Here is a 21337-nt window from a genome sequence, read left to right as displayed (position 1 = left end):
CGGTGCAAGAGGCTGTGAGCCAGGGGAGGTTCTGAGACGTGATGTGCAGCTAGGGTGACCAGATGTCCCACTTTTATAGGGACAGCCTTGATTTGGGTTTTTTTTTCTTATATAGGCTCCTATTACCCCCCCAGCCCCTGTCCCTTTTTTCACACTTGCGGTCTGGTCACTATGAGCCTCTCTCCCGGCGGCTGCCTGCCCCTTTATGGGAAGAACCAGCAGGCGCTGGCCCTAAACAAACCTCAGCCGGGATTGCAACGCGCCCCCTCCCCCCTTTGGCTCGGCTTCCCCCGGACAAGTAGCTCGCGCCGCGTGGCGGCCGCGCTCCCTGCCGCTGGGACAGCGCCCCTCGCGCTCGGGGGGCCCCTGGTGCTCGGGGGGGCCGGCCGGGCGGCCTGCGCGAGGGGCAGGGCCAGCGCCAGCCTTGCATCATCCCCGGCGGGGCTGCAGCGGCGGCGCGGGCGCCTTGTCTAGCCGGGGCTGCAGCGGCGGCGGCGGCAGCGGCCAGCACCGGCCGGCGGCATGGAGAAGCCGGGCGAGAGCTGGAACGGCCACGTGCAGGGCGGCGCCCTGGCCGGGCTGGAGGCGGCGGCCCGGGGGCTGCCCGCGGAGCCGGCCCGGGGCTGCGGCCGCTGCCTGAGGAAGCACTGCCTGGTCATCCTGACCGTGGCCGGCGTGCTGCTCGGGGTGGCCCTGGGCGCGGCCGTCCGCGGCGCGCACCTCAGCCGGGCGCAGGTGGCCGCCCTGGCCTTCCCCGGCGAGCTGCTGCTGCGCATGCTGCGGATGGTCATCCTGCCGCTGGTGGTCTGCAGCCTGGTCTCCGGCGCCGCCAGCCTGGACACGCGGGCCCTGGGCAAGCTGGGGGGCATCGCCATCGCCTACTTCCTGGGCACCACCCTGGTGGCCTCCGCGCTGGCCGTAGCCTTGGCCTTCATCATCCGGCCGGGGGCTGGGGCCCAGGCGCTGAACACCAACGCCCTGGGGCTGGCCGACGCCCTGCCCAGCAACAAGGAGACGGTGGACTCCTTCCTGGACCTCGCCAGGTACCTGCCTGCCCGCCGCTACCCGTGCCAAGGCGGGAGCTGGCTGCTCCTGGAGCCTAGGAACCCACCGGTACATCAGCCCCAGCCAGTCCCCGGGCTGACAGTGGCTAGCACTAGATGCTTCACAGGAAGGCTGTGCAGTTACCTGGCCCCAGGGAAAGTTTTCTCCTAAGCCCCTTAGTTAGAGGTTGGTTTATGCCCTGAAGCGGGAGGGTTTCTAGAATTTTTTTTTTTTTACTATTATAATTCCACTTATGACCTATGGAAGTGTCTGATCCCACTTTGAAGCCTGCTAAGTTCTTTGGCCTCATAATAGCTGGTAGTAGTGAGTTCCATTGGTTAGTTATATGTTGTGTGAGAAAGTGATTTCCTTTGTTCAGTTTTGAATTTGATTCCGTTTTGGTTTCCTTGAAAGCCCCCTGGTTCTTGGGTTAACACAGGGTGTAGACCATTCATTAGTCTGCATGCTTTTATTCTGGCCCCTGTTATTCATAGCACTAAGGTCAGAAGAGATCATCTATCAGATCTCCTGTATAGCACAGGCAATGGGAATTCCCCTAAATAATTCCCAGAGCATATAGTTTAGTATTGATTTAAAAATTGTCAATGAGGGAGAATCCACTAGTTAAAGTGTTGCAATGATTAATTACTTTTACCATTAAAAATTTACGCCTTATTTCCAGTCTGAGTTTGCCCCCTTGCAACTTCCAGACATTGGATCATGCCATATCTTTCTCTGCTAGACTGAACAGCCCATTATTAAATATTTGGTCCTCATGTAGGTACTTACAAACTGTAGTTAAGTCACCCTTTAATCTTTGTTAAATTAACTAGATTAGGCTCTTGGAGTCTGTCACTGTAAGGCTTGTTTTCTAATTCTTTAATCATTCTTGTGGCGGTTTTTTGAATCATCTCCAATATACCAACATCCTTCAATTGTGGGTGCCAGAACTGGACACAGTATTCCAGTGGCAGTTGCACCAGTGCCAAACAGAGAATTAAAATAGTCTCTCTATTCCTACTCAAGATTCCCCTGTTGAAGGCAAAGAAACCCAGTCTTTTCATTCTCTCTTCATATGAATTTTTTTCCAGCCCTCAAATCATTCTTATTGCATATTTCTGAACTCCCTCTAATTCTGCAGTATCCTTTTTGAGCTGTGGTGATGAAAACTGGTCGCAGTATTCCAGTTAAAGCTATCCCATTGATTTATAGAGGGGCATGATTGTATTATCCTCCATCCCACTCCTTTTTCATCCTGACATTTGGTAGGTTCCTTCCACCTATTATAGAGAAAGGTGGCCAGCGGCAAAGTTTACATCCCTGTGAGAACTTCCTTCAAAGGCAAGGTTTCCATTTCTAATTACAGAGCAGTTATTCTTATTTTGTCTTATTGCATAGTAGCTGTTGTTTTTTCATTTTAAATAGGTGCTGGGGGGGCGGTGATCAGGATCTGCCTGTAACACTTCTACAGTTCACTATTTTTAGTGTGCAGATGCTGTGACAATCTGAATAAGAGAGATTTGTTTTTAAAAAAGACACATTTCAGTGAAACACAAGACCCAACATTTTCTTCATCAAAGGGAGAGACTTTTAATACAGTATTCTCAAAATTACTTCCAAATGCAATCTCTTATTCATTGATTAATCTTTGTTCAACACTTTGAAAGTGTAACGCACAATATATTAGCAGTATTCAGCACCTGATAGCGTCATCTTACTCACACTGAGTAATGCTTTACTCTGTGAGTAGTCCCATTGCGGAGATTAACCAGTGAGAAAATTACTACATAATCTGAAAAAAGTGGCAGAATAAATGAGAACCTGCAAGTTGCAGTGTAGTGTCTCCAGATAAAAATATACTGAGGGAAATTGATACAGTATCATGGGTGTGAATGTATGGAGATAAATTCCCTTTTATAAGAGTTGATAATCTCTTTTCTATATTTTGGACTGGGGAGAAGAGTTACAATATAAAAGCAAAGTGAGCACTTATGTTTAACAAACATATTAGTTCAAAGGTTTAGTGTTTTTCTTGTTTTTAAATATACGTTTTGTTATTGTTGAGGGAAATTTGTTTATCACCAGTAAAAACTAGTGGCATATCTGACTGAATACTTTTGAGCTCTCCATCCTGTTTTTGTTGTGCTATAAATATGGATTCACACAGTGTTGTTAGCAGGCCCATTAGTGATAATAACGGCAATCAGTGGTGCTGATTTACACTTTCAACAGCATGCATGTATTTAGCTACATTCTGGTCTTTCCTCATCCCATACTTCCCAAGGACTGACTGTGAGAAATCTTGAGAGTCCTAATTAAAAAATAAAAGTGGGGAGTGTAGAATGCCCATTCAGATGAATGGGAATTGATGGTCTGGGGAAACAAATCTAGGGCCTGGTCTACACAGGAGAGTGGAGGGGGGATCGATCTAAGATACGCAACTTCAGCTATGAGAATAGCATAGCTGAAGTGGACGCATCTTAGATCGAATTAAAATGATTTACTTTGCGTTTTTGTAGCGCGCTGTGGCTCCCTCGTCAACTTTGCTTCCACCTCTCGCCGAGCTGGAGTTCAGCAGTCAACGGGAGAGCGATCGGGGATTTATTTATCGCATCTACACTATACACGATAAATCGATCCCCGATAGATCAATCGCTATCCAGTGGGTAGTGTAGATGTACCCTAAGAAAAACAAAAACAATTTGTTTAAAATGTAGAAAGAATCGACCTCTCAATGCTAAACTGTGAGAGTCTAGAAGACCATTATAATGACCCAAGCCTGAGGCTGCACATTCATAGGGTGCTGGGTGTGTGTGGTGGTTTCTTTATATTTAGTTTTGAGTGTTCTGAATGCATACATGATGGACAGGGGCTGGGCACTTCCAAGGGAGCTTGGCAGGATTTCTGAAGTTCCACCTAAACTTGGGAGCAGTGGACAGATTCCCCCAGCATCATCTAAATGCAAATGCTGAGTTTAAATGATGTTGATAGAACTCAGAGTCGGGTTTGATAAGGTATATTGTGATGGTTCGTGGGGCTCCCAGGACTGAGTCATCTTGTTCCCTACCTTCTGCCTCTTGCGAGAGGGAGTCTTGCTGTGGTAGTGGGGTGTTCGATTCCTAAGACCACCAGCCTTTTAGCTACTCACTCACTCTCCTCCAGGTTGTGCCAGTATCCTGTCTTTGCTGTGAAGATAAACAAGAGGTGCACCACAATCCCCTTGAAGTGATCCCCTCTGATATCCAGCCCCTGACACAGCCTACTCACAGAAATCCCGGATCCTCTGCTCCCAATGGAGCAGTGTACCCCACTTTACCAGTTTTACCTTAAACCACTGCTGCTGTATCACACACAGCACTTATGAGCACTTACAATAAAACAAAATAATGTATTTTTAAAGAAGAATAGAGGTTCCACTAGAAACAAGGGAATGATGGAAACGAATGGTAACAATACAAAACAAAATCTTAAAACGCAAACTAGGGCCCATCCTTATTAATAGTTACATTTTTTTATCTCATAAAGTAGCCCCCCCCCAAAAAAAAAAAAAATGGTTTGGAGCTGGCTGGCTTCACAGGAACCAGGATCCAGTCTTTCATGAAACAGCCCCACTCCATGAGATGTCTCCTCAATGAATGGCTGCAGAGTGTCTTTCGTATCTATCTTATGTCTTTAGTCATAGACAGGGTGACCCCCATAATGTTCCTTTTTACCCCTAAGTGGTTTTGATTGTTTGCAGTTGTCTTTGACGATTTTCCATTGACTATTCTGAGGTGGGTCAAGGGTAGACAACTGAACCTTATATTACATCTCTGGCTGACCAAGGAGGGATGACAACTCTCTCGTGCTTGAATGGGCCACATTATCCTCTGGCGACTAACTTTTACTCCAATCCCATAGGGATAGTTTTCAATATAACTTCGTTATTCCTTAAATATTATGTGTAAATACATCTCACAGTGATTGAGTATTGATAAGTTACAAGCCTTCAGTAGAGATATTACATGCTACCTTTTATGGGTGAATACCATGAAAGCAGAGTATTAGGTGTAGGTGTAAGTGTAGTCAGATCTGAGACAGGAGCTGCTTGTAAAGAACAGCAGTGATCCCTTTGCCTAATGGGTGTCTGTGTCCCAGTTGTCAATGAAATTTAATCCTTTATGCTAAAAAAATAAATAAAATAAAATACACATGCTGGCTCAGTAAACAACACTAGTTTGCACATTGGTGCCATTTCTAGAGAAAAAACATTGACTGGTTTCCCACCTATTTTGGTTTATACAGACATAACTAAGTGCCTATCTTATATTCAGGGTGCCCATACATAGTTTAATCTAATGAAATATCCTAAGATAATGGACTGCTTTTCCCATCCATATGTAGAAATACACACTAATCATACAAACCTCCCCCAGCAGATAGAAAAACCCCTTTGTACCTCAGCCAACCTATCCTCAAATGTCCTGGAGAAAAGATGACCCATGACGCATGCCCTGATGATTTACAGATCCAGCCTTTGGTGAATGAGGGAAGGGAGCAAATTCCAAAGTCAAGAATCCCTCGAGGAGCATGCTCTGGGAGCAGTGCTCCAATTCTGTCCCTCTGCTTTGATTTCAGTTGTGGCAACGTCCCACAGGGAGAGAAGCAGTCTGTTAATCCTTAGCAATAAGCACCCCTCTAAAACACACTCGGGCCACTGCGCTGATGGGACAAAATCCAGTTTGAAAATATCAGATGAAATGGACTGTTCCCACACACCGCCATCCCCTACCCCCATGTATCGCCTCCAACACACTAGCCAGCTCAACACAGAATCCCACCCTGAAACCTGGAAGCACCATCCCAAGACTGTTGCTCTGTCCCCTCCCCAAGCACCTGTTTTGTTTTTGTTTTTTAAACAGCTTTGCAGTATGTCCTGAAGGTTAACAAATCCAGGCTCTGGCAGACCAGGAGTAGAGTAAGTTATGTGAGGAACTTGCATGGAAAACACCCCACTGGTTGTTTCCCTCTCTCCCAAGTATTGCTTTTTAAAATGTTTTGCTGATCTCAGCTGTGGCAGAATGCTACAGGAGAGAAGGTCTTTAAGCTGGCAAAGCATCAAACCATTTAGGGCTTCACCGGTTCAAATCAAGACCTTGAACTGTGCCTGGAATCCAGCTGGTAGCCAGTGCAAAATCACTTTCACACTGAAAGCACACAACACTGATGCACTATGATTTTTTTTTTTTAGCATGAAACACTTCAGTTGAACACAAAGATGTATGGCTTTGATTTTTTGGCTATAATCTGTGGTGTCTTTCAGATTCTGCTACTCAGTTCAGTTCAAATTGGGGCAACAGCAAATTCCAAAATATGTAGGCTGGTCATAATTATATTCAGTCAAAAATCAATTAAAACATTTTCACTGGTACCAAGGCAGTTCATAATTAGCTTGTGAAAAACAGGTGGCTGTGACCCACCTGAACATCAAGACTGGATCGGCTCTCTGAAGGATACACTCCAGCTCAACCAGAGGTTATGGGCTTGAGGCAGGAGTTAGTGGAACAGTGAAATGCTATATCCTATTTTATGCAGGAGTTCAGACTAGAGGATCATAATGGTTCCTTCTGGCCTGAGAAGCCATGTATCTGTGAATTGGACCATGAGGTGATTATTAATGGCAGCGTAAGTGGCACTCACAGTCTTAGTGCACTTTTTAGGCACAACACAGAATTGAAAGCTAGTGTAAACCTTCCTGTGGGTGGAAAGAGTGAATGGGAGCTTGGGCCCAGCCTGGAGACTCAATATTTAACATGGATTCTCTGGCGATTAGAAAAGATGTCCTTTATCAGGACATGCCATTTCTGTTTGTTGTTTTTTTAAAAAGTCTGTTGGCTTGGTGGCCAGAGGTAGTGCTTTGCATCGTGCCATGGGAGGCTGAGGCTTGGCTCTGTTCCTGGCTTGGCCACTGATCACTCATTCACTAGGCCAGACCTCTGAAGAGGTGATACAGACACACAGCTCCTGCAGAAGTAGGTCCTCCTTTGGTTTAACAGCAAGCTGACTAATGAGTGGATAGATTCAAAGGGAGAAAAAGGTTTAGGGCTACATCTGAGCACATACAGAGGCCTCCATCAAAAATACAGAGGCTCCTGAGAAATACAGGTTTAGAGGATGCTTTGTATCCACTTTGCCCTTTCCTGTATCCTTGATTCTCCTATACTGCCATTAAATTCGCTTGGGCTGGCATATAATATGAGATCTGGTCCTGAGTTCGCTGATCTAGTTTCACACTGCAGTTTTGAGGAAGGCTAGCGAGTGATTCAAATTCAGCTGACTTGTTTTATATTTTTAAAAAATCAGGGATTAAGGCATGTATTTTCAGATCTTTGCCAGCCTCCTGCTGTGGAAGTGGAGGGTAACTGCTGGTGCTGGGATCCAGGCATAACTGCCAGCATATAGAAAAGTTCTGGGAAAACAATTATTGCATCCAGGTACAGGGTTCACTTTGTTCTGGTGAATTTTAGAATTTATACAGCGCTCTACAGATACAAATGAACATGTCATAAACTAGAGCTGGTCAAAAAAATTCTGCATGAACAGTTTTCCATTGGAAAATACTGATTTGATCAAGTTGAAACTGTTTGTAGCAAAATTGATTTCACTGACATTTTCTATGAAAAATTATCAAAAACTTTCATTTCGATAATGCCAAAACATTTCATTTTTACTTTATGATTTTGACTTTTATGTATTTTATACTTTAACATAAAAGTCTAAATGAAATGTTTTGACTTTATGAAAATGAAATATTTATTGAAGGTCAAAACAAAAAAGAATATTTTTCTCCCCTCCCTGTTGGAGTGAAACCAGATTTCAAAATCTCAAAGTTTCCTGCAGGATGGAAGTTCCAATTTTCGGCTAGCTCTAGTTGTAACACCCCTGGGAGGGAGTGAAAATTATCATCCCCATGTTATAGATGGAGAAACCAAAACAGGCTGGATCAAGACTCCAGGAGTTAGTATCAGAGCCAGGCTCAGAATGCGGGAGTACTTTTGCTCTTAGTGCCATTCTCAGTTGAGTTTGCAGAGAATACTCTGCCTGCCTGCAGTGGCCTTAAATTAACAATCTAGTGGCACTGCATCTCACAGCCATGGATTAGCCCTGTAAATTGAGGGATGGACAGGGTTTCATAGATTCCAGTGGCTAGCCCTACGCAGCTGTGGTGAAGTAATGGTCCTTAGAAACAAACAGAGACAAACTTTCAATCTGTTTTTGAAAGAGTTATAAAAATGAGAATATCAGTAAATAGCAACACACTACTGTGAGACCAAAAGGGATAAAAGTCTTGCATTGTAATGACCATGATGTGGGATAGGGAATGGTGGGTTTGTAGTTACAATTATACGGTTGCTTGAACTGTGTATTTTCAAGAAATGCTAAACACAGAGTGTCATTTTATTGGCAACCAGCGATGTCTTTTTCTGATACCTCATGATTGTTGCATACACTATGAAAAAGGGAATGTTGTAGGTTAAACGAGAAATGTTACAGTCTGCACTTGTTTTTTTGCCGCATTCTGATTCAGACACTAACATCCCCTGCATTATTGGTGGAACCGATTCTTTATAATTATTAGGGAATGGAACAGTTGCTGTTTTTACACGGTTGTACATTTGTGAACAGGAGAAAAGCTTCTAAGTGGGTGTATACCTATAACAGAAGACCCCAGTCTAATCTCCTCTAACAGTAGTTGTCTCCTTATCTAGGTTCCTTTTTAAATGATGAAATTAAGTTAGGTGACTGTGCTATCTTGCATCAGGTATAGGGCAGTTATTTTGCAAGCTTCCTCATTGAGCTCTGCCAGTGCCCGAGACCTGAGGCAGCGCTGTCCTTTCATGCTGAATAATGCCCACATGAGTGGTGGCTCTGTTTCTTTTTGCAAAATGTATATTGTGTTGTGACAAGTGGGGAGTTCTCTGCCCAGCTCACAGCCATAGTCGCTGGCCTGGGCACTGAGGAGAGGCACAATGAGAAGCATTCCTCCCCTTCAAAGTACAGAGGTGGTCTGCATTTGCTACCACTTCCCTGAGGCTAAAGTGGCTTCTATGTGTAAGGCATCCCCCTTTCCTGAGGAGGGGAGGATCTGTAGCAGATCCTCCCCTTTCTTGAGGAGGGGAGGATCTGTAGCAGATCCTCTGGAGTTAAACAGGAATGAAACATGCACCATATAAGTTATGTAACTCTCTTCCTTCCCAGCACTGACAGCATTCAGTTCTACCACCTCGGTAATGGTAGCAAGGACTGTACTATCACTGAACCACATGCTGGCAGGATAAACAGCGTACTCAGTATCAGACAATCCCAATGTTTGCTCAAGGGTGGCCAGCAGAGTGATAACACTCATGTGCTTTAGTAAGATGTAACAGGCACTTCAGGGCTTGGAGTCTTTTTAGAGCAAACTAAACTTTGAATGTTACACATTCAAATAACCTATTAATCTAACCCTACTCCCCAAGCTCATCACACCCCTTATCCACAACTACTGTGGACCTTCTGGACCATTCCCCTGTGGTTCCCTCCCTGAGCTTGGATTGGCCCTGTTTCACAGGTTTCTAAGAGCTTGTCTGCCTGGAGAAATTGCTATTCTAGAATAACTTCCTATGTGGACACCCTTAATTCTGGAAAGAAGGGTTGTCAATATTTGAAAAGTAATTCAGATTAAGGGTGAGAATTTGAAGTGTAGTAGCTGTTCAGGAGTATCTCCTGGTGTGAACACTCATATTCCAGAATAAGAGTGCCATGTTCCTGTTTAACATAATCCACTTCTGAAGAATAACTTCCCTGTCTAGACAAGCTCTAATTGGAGCAGCGTACTGTGGGAGGCTGTCTATCCTTCATGGCAGAAAGTAGGCTAGGAAAAGAGCAATAGATGCGGGGGCGAGTGAATGTGTGTGTTTGTAGTGATTCTGGCAGTTATTTTTTGTCTCATCACCTGAATTACTTCTATTCTCCCTCCCCATCGCCACCAAAAAAAAAAAAAAGTTATAGAGAAGCAGTGGATCCTAGTGGATTGAGCACTGGACTGTGACTTGGGAGACCTGGGTTCTATTCCTGCCACTGGCCTAACAGGTGACCTTTGGCAAGTTACTTCCTTTCACTGTGCCTCACGTTACCCCTCTGTAAAGTGGGGGTAATGACAGGAAGTATGTTTGTGCTTCTGTGTGTGAATTTTCCATTTTGAATTGGGGACATAATGAACACAGACTCGTACTGACAGAACTGGGGCTGGCTTTCTAAGGTCTTTTAGTTTTGCTTCACTGCTCATGATAAACACTGCCTCTGATGTGAGCACGTGATCAGCCCAAATAGCCAGTCAGTTGTGGGATGGCATTTTCCTATGGAACACATTCGATTAAACTATTTACTGCGGGAGTGTCTTCACAGATTCACCCTCTGATGAAGTTGAAAGCCTGTGCACTTTCACAGTGTCCTGTCTCTCATCAAAGGCTGATTTAATTCACATGCTGACTTATCTTAATGAATTATAACTCTGCTTTGTGTAAAATTGCATCTTAGTGTATAGCTGATTAAATCACTTATTTGATAATAGGCTTTTATGGCTAAAAATATTTTCCTAAATAGTAGATTCCACAACAAATAAGAATAACACATTAAATTAGATGCTTCCATGGTAGTCAAAAGTGACTTTATTATTTGAGCAGACAAAACATCCAATCTTTTATTTGATCTTTCATTGTTAATTAATTTGGCCCATAATTCTATCCTTTTCTAAACTAAAATGTTCTTTTCTGTCTTCAGGGTCAAAATCAGGTCAGGTGATTGGAGAAGTACAGTCACATTTCTGTGCATATGTTCAGAATGGCCTTGAAGCATTCACCAATGTTCAGAATGGCCTTGAAGCATTATCTAGCACTTAAAGCCAAAAATTGCCACTTGCTTTGCTGAACTGGGGCTTTCAGCAGCTAAGCCACCTGCTAAAACACAATGGGGATTTAAGCACATGCTTAAATTTAAATATGTGCTTAAGTTCTGGGCTTAATGCTCTGATCCTACAAACAGTTACATTTGCACTTAACTAGATGCATATGAGGTGTCCCATGGAGGTCAGTGGCACAACTCACACGCATCAAGTTAATCATGTGCATAACTGTTTGCAGTACTGGAGCCGGCTTGAATTTCTTTTCTTTTCTTTTCATAGCTCAGCAAAACATTTATATTGTGAATTTCTATGAAATAAAATCATATTTCTCAGCTGTAATGCGATCTGACTCAATAAGCCACAAATTATTCCTATCATGCTTTCAATGCTGTTGACAAAAGCAATAGAAAGGCCCTGAGTGTTAACAACCAGTTGTTTTGTGAAAGTCTGTGTACTTTGTAGTATCATCAAGGCTGTGGGAAAGTCCGGTGTGACTGGATAAAGGAGCTGTGAATAGGTTATCAGTTGAGTTGATAGCACATGGTAGGCTGCATCCACAGCTGCAGCTGTGCTGCTGTAAGTTCTCCCCTGGAGCTGCTCTGCGCTGAAGGGATGGGTGGGCGAGAGCTCGCCTTTTGCCATAATTAAACCACCCCCACAAGTGGTGGTAACTGTGTTGGTGGGAGATGCTCTCCTGCTGACATAGCATTGTCCACACCCCTGCTTCTATTGGTGAAACTTATGTTGGTCTGGGGTGTGTTGGTTTTTTTCACACCCTGACCGACAAAAGTGCTAATGTAGACATACCCTTACCTTCAACTAGCTTCTCTTTCCTTTCAAAGATGTAGTTTCTCTGCACAGTTTCCCTTTGCTGCTCCCTGGATTTGCTACCTTCCATTTCTTCTATACCCTAAGGCCTCAGCTAAACTTAAGTTTTTCTATAAAGCTATACCTTTATAGTGTAGACAGAGGTCTACTGATGTTACAGCTATACCCTCCTAGTGTAGATACAGTTATACTGACAAAACTATCAGAGGGGTAGCCATGTTAGTCTGGATCTGTAAAAGCAGCAAAGAGTCCTGTGGCACCTTATAGACTAACAGACGTATTGAAGCATGAGCTTTCGTGGGTGAAAACCCACTTCATCGGATGCATGTAGTGTATGTTTTTGCTGGTATAGTGATTTGGTGAGTGAAATAAACTGCTCTGGCAAAGTATCAGAAGGGTAGCCGTGTTAGTCTGGATCTGTAAAGCACCTTATAAACTGTTATTACTTTACACTTCATAGACTGTTAGACTGTTATTACTTTACACCCATTTTCAGGACTCTTATGTCTGATGTGCAGTTTACACCACTATTTTAAACCACCGTTGAATTTAGACTACAGATTTCTATGGGATTGCACCTTCTTAAACCTAGGACTTTTAACCACTTCAGTGCTGCAGGCAGGAGCTGTCTGTGGTATTGTCAGGCTTTATACTGGCTATTTAGGGAAGCGGATTTCCTGGATCTACTCAATGGCCCTTGCAGTATTAAAGGGTGAAATGGTCCCCTGAGATTGATTTTGCTGATTATAATGATGTCAAGTTCTTGCTATGAAAAAACAATAGCATGAGAATTAGGAGAAAGAATGGGTATTAATTTATCTGCTATTCAGTAATGAGGAAAGTAATAGTTTCACTTAGGGTACGTCCAGACTACCCCGCCGTATCGGCGGGTTAAAATCGATTGCTCGGGGATCGATATATTGCGTCTAATGTAGACGCGATATATCGATCCCCAAGCGCGCTTATATCGATTCCGGAACTCCATCAACCCCAACGGAGTTCCGGAATCGACACGGAGAGCCGCGGACATCGATCCCGCGCCGTCTGGACGGGTGAGTAATTCGATCTTAGATATTCGACTTCAGCTACGTTATTCACGTAGCTGAAGTTGCGTATCTAAGATCGATTTCCCCCCCTAGTCTGGACGAGCCCTCAGGCATAAAACTGGTGGAAGTTAATTAAATATACAGCATTTTAATGCCAAAATATTTGCCCTTGCTATAGGTTTGGTGTTTCTCCAAAATAAAAAGTCATGATACACTCATTTTATTCTTTAAACGGGGAAATATTTTACTTCGTTTTGTTTTGTTTTATTTTTACAGAAACCTGTTTCCTTCCAACCTGGTTGTTGCAGCTTTTCGAACGGTAAGTCCCATGTAGCTTTCAGAAATGAGTTGCACTGAGCAGGCAGGCCAAAAGAATGCTGGCTTCTCATTAATGACTGGAGATGTGGTAGATTGTAAAACAAAACAAAAAAAAACAACCCCACCACAATAATTCACCACATTTTCAAAAGCACATGTGGTAACTTGGCACCTAGCACCCTTTGAAAGCCAGTATGAGTTAGGTGCCTGGCTTTTCCTTTTGCTGCCTAATATTTTTCATTACGTCACTTGTCCCCAGTTCAGTGTCATTTCTCATCTGACGTACAGTGCTATGAGTTAAGTGTGATAGTCGTACACTAGCTGGCACCAGAACATATGAACATATTTAAACTAGATGAGCCTGAGCTGTATAGTTTGAAGAAGGTGTTGGTTTGGGCCTATTTCTAATTTTAGATGTATGTAAAAGATATTTACTGCTGAAGATACTGTATTGCTACAAGACAGGGTAATTCTCTCGGATAGCCGAGCTGGAAAATAAGCATTGTTAGCTCCATTGTGCTCTTCTCCTCAAAGCAAGCTCAAACTCCAAAATCGGGTTTCATATAAAACCGTAAAATAGCACAGGTCAAAATCCCATATGAAATAAAAGTGGGAAATACAGTCACAGTATTCCTTGGTGTAGTGGTGTTCTGTAATAAGGTTTAAGTGGGGAGAGTCTGCATTTCTTTACACTGTCATTGACACAATTCACAATTATTCAAATTCTTTGTTTCCCTATTTTAAAAAATAAAAATCAAAAGCCTTGCTCTTGGGATGTGTTTAATTTGAGCGTCAAAATACATTTATGGCCTTAAAAAAACAGGAGTACTTGTGGCACCTTAGAGACTAACAAATTTATTTCAGCATGAGCTTTCGTGAGCTACAGCTCACTTCTTCGGATGCATGGAATGGAACACACAGACAGGAGATATTTATATATAGAGAGAACATGAAAAGGTGGAAGTATGCATGCTAACAAGAAGAATCTAATCGAGATGAGCTATCATCAGCAGGAGAAAAAAAAACTTTTGAAGTGATAATTAAGATGACCCATAGAATGTATGAGGAGAACTTAACATAGGGAAATAGATTCAATTAGTGTAATGACACAACCATTCCCTGCCACTGGATATTTCCACTACGTGCATCTGAGGAAGTGGGTATTCACCCACGAAAGCTCATGCTCCAAAATGTCTGTGAGTCTATAAGGTGCCACAGGATTCTTTGCAACCATTCCCAGTCTCTGTTTAGGCCTGAGTTAATTGTATCTAATTTGCATATTAATTCGAGTTCAGCAGTCTCTCTTTGGAGTCTGTTTTTGAAGTTTTTTTGTTGCAAAATTGCCACCTTCAAGTCTGTCACTGAGTGGTTAGAGAGGCTGAAGTGTTCTCCCGCTGGTTTTTGAATGTTATGATTCCTGATGTCAGATTTGTGTCCATTTCCCTATGTTAAGTTCTCCTCACACCTTCTGTGGGTCATCTTAATTATCACTTCAAAAGTTTTTTTTCTCCTGCTGATGATAGCTCATCTCAATTGATTAGACTCTTCCTGTTGGTATGCCTGGTTCCACCTTTTCATGTTCTCTGTATGTATAAATATCTCCTGTCTGTGTGTTCCATTCTGTGCATCCGATGAAGTGAGCTGTAGCTCACGAAAGCTATGCTGAAATAAATTTGTTAGTCTCTAAGGTGCCACAAGTACTCCTGTTCTTTTTGCGGATACAGACTAACACGGCTGCTACTCTCAAACCTGTCGTTTATGGCCTTATTTTTGTGTGTGTTACTTTATATTCTTGATATCCCAATCTAACTTACAGGTCAGTTTTAAGGATGACACTTATATTTGTATAGGTGGCCAATATAAACACCATATACATTCCACTTAAGCCCCCAAAATAGGATGTAGGTATTACATAGGTCTTGTGCTTGTCCTCTGCATCAGGGTGAATTTCAGCCAGCAAGAGCTTTTCAGATAATAACTTCATTTACCTTAATTCTCTGGACCATTTGCTGTCTGTTTTTCAAAGAATACTAATTGAAATCAGTACATTTGTCTGAAAAGCTGCCAAAAATATATTTGAGAGACAAGACTCAAAAGCTCGTCTCTCTCACCAACAGAAGTTGGTCCAATAAAAGCTATTACCTCACCCAGCTCGTCTCTCTGCTATCTTGGGACCAACACAGCTACAACACTGCATACCAGAATACATGCCAATCCCAAAATACGCATCAGTTTTGAAAATATAAGTCATGACTTTGAATTTAAAACTTTTTGGTATTTAAGAAATAGATATTTATAGACAATGTACTTTAGTGGAAAGTTTACAGCTATTGGACAATTTAAAGGAGCACTGTCTCTTTAAAGCTGTGCACTAGAAGATTGTGCTCTGGTATCTCCACACAAGGAGGAAACTTTATACCTAATTGCTCCCATTTCTTATGCAAGAAGGGCCAAAGTCAAGCCGGGTTAGTGGGCCTGATTCTGATCTCTATTGCACTGGTGTAAATTAGGAATAACTCCATTTATCTATTATCAGTAGAATTATTTCTAATTCTCACTAGTGTCCCCTCCCTCTATGCAAGTTTAGTTAGTTTGTAGAGATCCTTTTTTATCCTGATCTAGAGCTTGGGCCCAGATCAAAACAATCTGGTGAAATCATACTGGTGACCTTACAGTGATGAAATGTTGTACTAACACAGATAGGGTCACAGTGATAATCTGATGGACAGAAAATGTGTTGTTTTTTGTATCCACAGTATGCAACGGATTATAAGATAATAGTAAGAAACATCTCCGTTGGAAATGTTACGTTTGAGAAGGTAAGGCAGTTTCTATCTCTCGCTCTATATCTATCATACTTTTCTGGCATGTGTTACTGTAGTATCTGTATGTTTCACAGTCATTAACGTCTTTACCTCACAACATCCATGAGAGGTAGGGAAGTGTTAATACTCCCATTTTATAGCTGGGGAGTTGAGGCTCAGAGAAGCCAAGTGACTTGCCCAGGGTCACACAGGTAGTCTGTGGAGGAGAAGAGAATTGAAATCACAGCTCCAGAGTCCGAGGTTAGTGCCCTACTCGCTGGAGGATATAAACAATATAAGAGAAACTCAGACATGACTCTTATCCTCCTTGCATTATTTACACCAGTAAATTGGTTAAGATTGTTTCTAGTCACAGCTTCATTGCATCTTTATTTTATTTAGTCGCTGATTTAAGGCAGAAACAGTTGGTTCAAGAGGATGAACATGACAAATTAAAGCAGAACAGAGGCATATCTGCAAGTAGCCAGAAAACTACATCTGATTTGCAGGTGGTGGAGATGGCAGCCATCCTTATTTTCAAAAGTATAGCCTGTGGAGACTTTGGGTGTCATTTCCAGAAGTGGCCAGCATTGACCTACCTCTGCTCCCCACTCAGGGGAATCTTGCCCATAGGGTGAGATTTTCAAACATGCCTGTTGTTAGTCTTGTAAACTAAGTATATTTGACCTGGAAGTTATTTAGAGACCAACACAAGATTCCAGGATACTATTTTTCATGTTCACTTTCCCAGGCATAACAGCACTTTCAGCCCATTCTGTTGGGTAGGGGAGGAATTTTTTAATCAGTTAATGTTTAGCCTGAATTTGGAGTTCAGCAGGCCCCTGCATGCATTTCCAGTTCAAGTCTAGGCTCTCGCAGCCTCCACCAGCAGCAGCACCTCCAGTCTGCTTCATAGCTGCTGGTACAGGGGGGTTGCCCATGCTTGCCCTTGCTCCCTGCTAGCAGTAGGGACTGGGGAAGGCAGTGGAGGAATGGAGATAGGAGGTGGATCCTGTTAGTGCTGCAGAAAGAGAGCCATGGCCTTCCTCTCCCTCAGGTTTTCAGCACCTCCTTCTCCCCTTGCTGGTAGCTGTGGCAGCAGCCTTTACCCACAACCTAGACTGGCTTGAAGGTGCACTGGCCAGCCTATTTTTCAACCCACCAGGATAACGAGACTGGGAATCCCCACTGCATTTCTTCCATGGCTGGATCCATGATTCTAATGTGCTCCAGCAGAGCAGCAGCTGTCGCTTGCCCTCTTCTGCTGGTTCTCATCCTGGCTGGCCCCTTGGGTCTGCAACCTGCTGGCATTTGGGATTCTCAGTTCTTGGTAGGGTAACCAGATGTCCCAATTTTATAGGGACAGTCCTGATTTTTGGGTCTTTTTCTTATATAGACTCCTATTATCCCCCACCCCCATCCGATTTTTCACATTTGCTATCTGGTCATCCTAGTTCTTGGAGGCAAGGAGAAGAGTGCTTCCTCCACAGCAAGATCTGTGCATGGCAGCTACAAGCTTGTCAACTGCTTCCCTCATCCCTGTTTTGTTGTCAGAACCCTCCCAGATCCTGCTGCCTCCAGAAGTCACTTTCTTCCCATTGGGTCAAATCCTGAGCAGTGCTGACTCCTGAGAGATCAAACCCTTCCCCCACTGACTGCAGTGGAAGTGGCAGGTACTCATTGTGATGGTTCTCAGGGTACTCAGGACCAAGAGTCTCCTCCGGCATAGTAGCCACCCAAGCACTCTCCTCTGAGCTATGCCAGCCCTTACTTTGCCGTGCAGGTTATCAGTGGGTGTACTCCAGTCCCCACGTCCCTTTGAAGTGTTCAACCCCTTATCTGCTGAACACTTACAGAAATACCAGGTCTGATGTCTACACACCAGCTTTTACTATCCAACGCGGGATCAGCACGTTGCTTAAGATCACAGCACTGAGGTTTATTTATAGAGAAAATAACAATATGTTTATTATAAAAGAGTCAAGTGATAGTGAGTAAGGAAACTGGAAACAAAAGGTTATATATAAAACAAAACTATAACACGCTTTCTAGAGACGAGACTAGACTTCACAAGTTATCTTGCCTAAAGAAGCTTATCTCACCCGAAGTCCTGTGCAGCATTTCACCCACGGTTTCATCCCGTTTCCATGACTGTAAAGGCGAAGCCCATTTATTTCCTAGGTGCAGGATCTAGAGGTGTCTTCTTTGCCTTCTGCTTATATCCCCAAAGTTCGTGTATGTTTCAGAGACAGCAGAACCCCCTTGGTTTGTTTTCCTATGTGCTGCTGCCCTGTGGGCTTTACCTCGCTTTGATAGCTTCTGTGTAAATGGGCAACCATTGTGTTCGCTTACAATGCTTAATTAACATCTCCACAGAGACAGGTGAATAGACATCTTTTGTTTGACAGAAAACCTGTTTCTCCATCTCTGTTGTGACACAGAATCTAAGAACACATTTCAATATATATACATAACTCCTTAAGTGATATCTGTACAAACATTTTACAATGATATCAATGACCAGTGTGATCCTGGCTTTCATTTGAGACCTCACATGACGTTCTTTGGTGAACCAGAATGTATGTACCAGGATCAGGATTATCCTTGTAATCCCCTTGCCAGTTGTCATTAAGGAGTCTTAGGGTATGGCTACACTTACAGTTGTACAGCGCTGGGAGTTACAGCTGTCTTCGTACAGCTGTGTACGGAAAGCGCTGCTGTGTGGCCACACTGACAGCTACCAGCACTGCAATGTGGCCACATTTGCAGCGCTGTTGGGAGTGGTGCATTGTGGGCAGCTATTCCAGCATTCAAGTGGCTGCAATGTGCTTTTCAAAACGGGGGTGGGGTGGAGTGTGACAGGGAGCGTGGGGGAGACAGAGAGAGTGGATTTTTGGAGCTGACACTGTTCTCAGCTCCCTGCCTTGCAAGTTCTAAGAACTGGAAGATACACTGCACCTACCTTCAATCATTTTAAAAGTTTTGACCCCTTCCCCCACCCCTCTCTTATTCACTAAATGCAAATTATGCACTCCTAAATAGCCTTCAGACCCCATAAGCAGCGGCTCAACACGGACTCCCCTCTCTCCTCAAGCAAACAGCTGTGAACATTCCAAAGCAATTCCCCTGCCTCCGCTCGCTCTCTGGAGCAAAGAGCAGCTGTGTTTGTTTTTTAGATAAGTAGCTCCGGGGAGCTCGGAGTTCAGCCATTCTTCCGGTTTGTTGTGGACAGGAATTCTGGGATACCTCCTAATACCTTGGAGGCCAATAACAGCCCTTTTGGTGGCCACACTTGATGAGCAGCGCTGCATCACCAGCGCTGCAAGCGTTACACCCCAAGCAGACCAGGTGTACAGCCAGCGCTGCAACCAGGGAGTTGCAGCGCTGGATGTGCCTCTCAGGTGTGGACAGTTACTAAGTTGCAGTGCTGTAAACCCACCACCAGCGCTGCAACTCTCTAGTGTAGCCAAGCCCTTAGCACCTTACGCCAGGAGTTTGCTCCCAGTGAGTAAGCTGTGATATTTAAAGTATTTCACTACACCTTGAAAAAGATGGGGAAATAAAAAATGCCCACTGATAAACTCTTTGAAGAAGATCCTCTTAATTCTAGTCTCTAAAACTGTCTGACACTGAAAAGCCTTTTCTTTTCTAACATTAGAGTGCATCACCCCTGAGACACTGCCCAACAGAGCAGCCTTATGGACAGAAAACAAAAATAGCTTTCATGAGAGCTTTGTTCCCTGGTGATATACAGGACACACATCTTGTTGCCTTAATTTAGGCATTTAGCAGAAACATTATTGATCATTGTTCTGTTCCTCAAAACTATCTGAAGATCCTACTGCTTGTTTATTTTTTAGCACGCTGAATGAAATCTATATCCCAGAAAGGGTCAGCTGAGATATGGGTTATCCAGTTTCAGTATGTAGTTAACATCAAAAAAGATGTACATGTGCAATATGGTGTAGGTAAGAAATATAACTATTAAAACATGATTAGTATTAACTATATCACAGTAGCATCTGTGAATCTCAGTCCAGGGCCCCACTATGGTAGGCAATGTGTAGACAAGTAATAAAGATGGAAAGTGACAGAGAGGGTGCAACAGCAGTACAAAACAGATAGATGGGGTGGAGTTGAGTGGGAACATGAGATAATAAATGAACATAGCTGAGCAGAAATATAACTCCCCTCTAGCATAATCCACCGATACTACAGGGCCTGATCCAGGAGTCATTCAAATCAATGAGAGGTTTTCCAGTGACTTCAGTGGGCTTTGAATCAGGCCCGTAATATAATTAACATTGGTCGCACAAAAAGGAGAAGGAGGAAAAACATTGCCCCGTGTTAAACTGAATACTTCATATCTTGATGAAGAATACTGCTGTGAGGCACCTGTCACCTTCAGATCTAGTCTGGAGCCCATCTCGATACTGACGCTATGTATTGTTTAAAAAAAAAAAAAAAAAAAAAGCACCCCTGTTCAAATGTAACTATCATCCATCCATAAGTAACATGATAGCAGAGTTGAAATTTAACTGCTGAATGGTGCTTTGTTTCCTTTTGTCGGGCCACCCTTCGCTAGAGGCACTAGGACCACTCCCAGCGAAATTAAAGTGGCTCCACCCTGGCATAATTCCAGTGTTTGGAAAAAAACTTTTTATACATGATGGGGGAAAATCTTTACAAGACATCACTGTCTATCACAGCCAGATATTAATGTCAGAGTAAGAATACTTGATGGTGTTCCAGGAAACACAGAGTTCGATCAAACAAGAGCCCTGCAAGGTGTAAAAGTTAAAAGAGAAGAGAATAGTAAAGAATTCCACCCTTTAAGCTGCCAAAAGTCACATTCAGATCTTCTGAGAAAAAGAAAAAGAAACATGGTTTTCCAAGTGCATCCCAAAGCATGCTGGGCAGCTGAATCCCAGTCAGATAAGTACAGTGGGCCTGAGTCCATGCAGCTTACTGGGGTGTCAACTCCTGGCAAAATTTGTCCTAGTGCACTAGTAATGAAAATTCTTCTGTCATATGAACCAGTGTAAATTAGGAGTAACTCCACTGTTTATGTAAATAAGCATACATAAGTAAATATAATTAAATAAATCCTTTCATGTAGAGGTGAGAAAACTTCAACATTTCCTGCAAAACAAAAAGTTCAAAAATGAAACATTTTGTTCTGATTTTAATGTTTTAAATTTTTATACCATCAGATTTCAAAACAAAAAGTCATTTCAAAGTGAATAATCAAAATGTTCTGATAAGGTCATTTTGACCTTATTAAAATGATTTTTTTTTCAATTTTTTTCCAAAATGAAAATTCATCAAAATGAACACAGTACCATGAAAAGTTTCAGTTTTAACAAAAGGGATTT

At 43.1% G+C, this 21337-nt stretch overlaps 1 protein-coding gene across 2 annotated transcripts in view; it reads left to right on the top strand.

Moving 5' to 3' along the window:
- The first annotated feature begins 507 nt into the window (after window positions 1–507).
- The window catches only part of SLC1A4 (solute carrier family 1 member 4), a 37366-nt gene continuing 16536 nt past the window's right edge, over window positions 508–21337 (top strand). The window contains exons 1-3 of one of the 2 annotated variants that reach the window (XM_030557898.1): window positions 508–1043; window positions 13117–13159; window positions 15915–15977. In XM_030557898.1, the coding sequence (XP_030413758.1) occupies window positions 523–1043; window positions 13117–13159; window positions 15915–15977 (627 nt within the window). In that variant the 5' untranslated portion in view covers window positions 508–522. The remainder of the gene's footprint in view (window positions 1044–13116; window positions 13160–15914; window positions 15978–21337) is intronic. The other variant, XM_030557899.1, reaches the window with a different exon arrangement.

Source organism: Gopherus evgoodei, chromosome 3 (genome assembly GCF_007399415.2).
Source record: "Gopherus evgoodei ecotype Sinaloan lineage chromosome 3, rGopEvg1_v1.p, whole genome shotgun sequence".
Classification (NCBI taxonomy): domain Eukaryota; kingdom Metazoa; phylum Chordata; order Testudines; family Testudinidae; genus Gopherus; species Gopherus evgoodei.
This window is presented reverse-complemented; position numbering and strand designations above follow the sequence as displayed.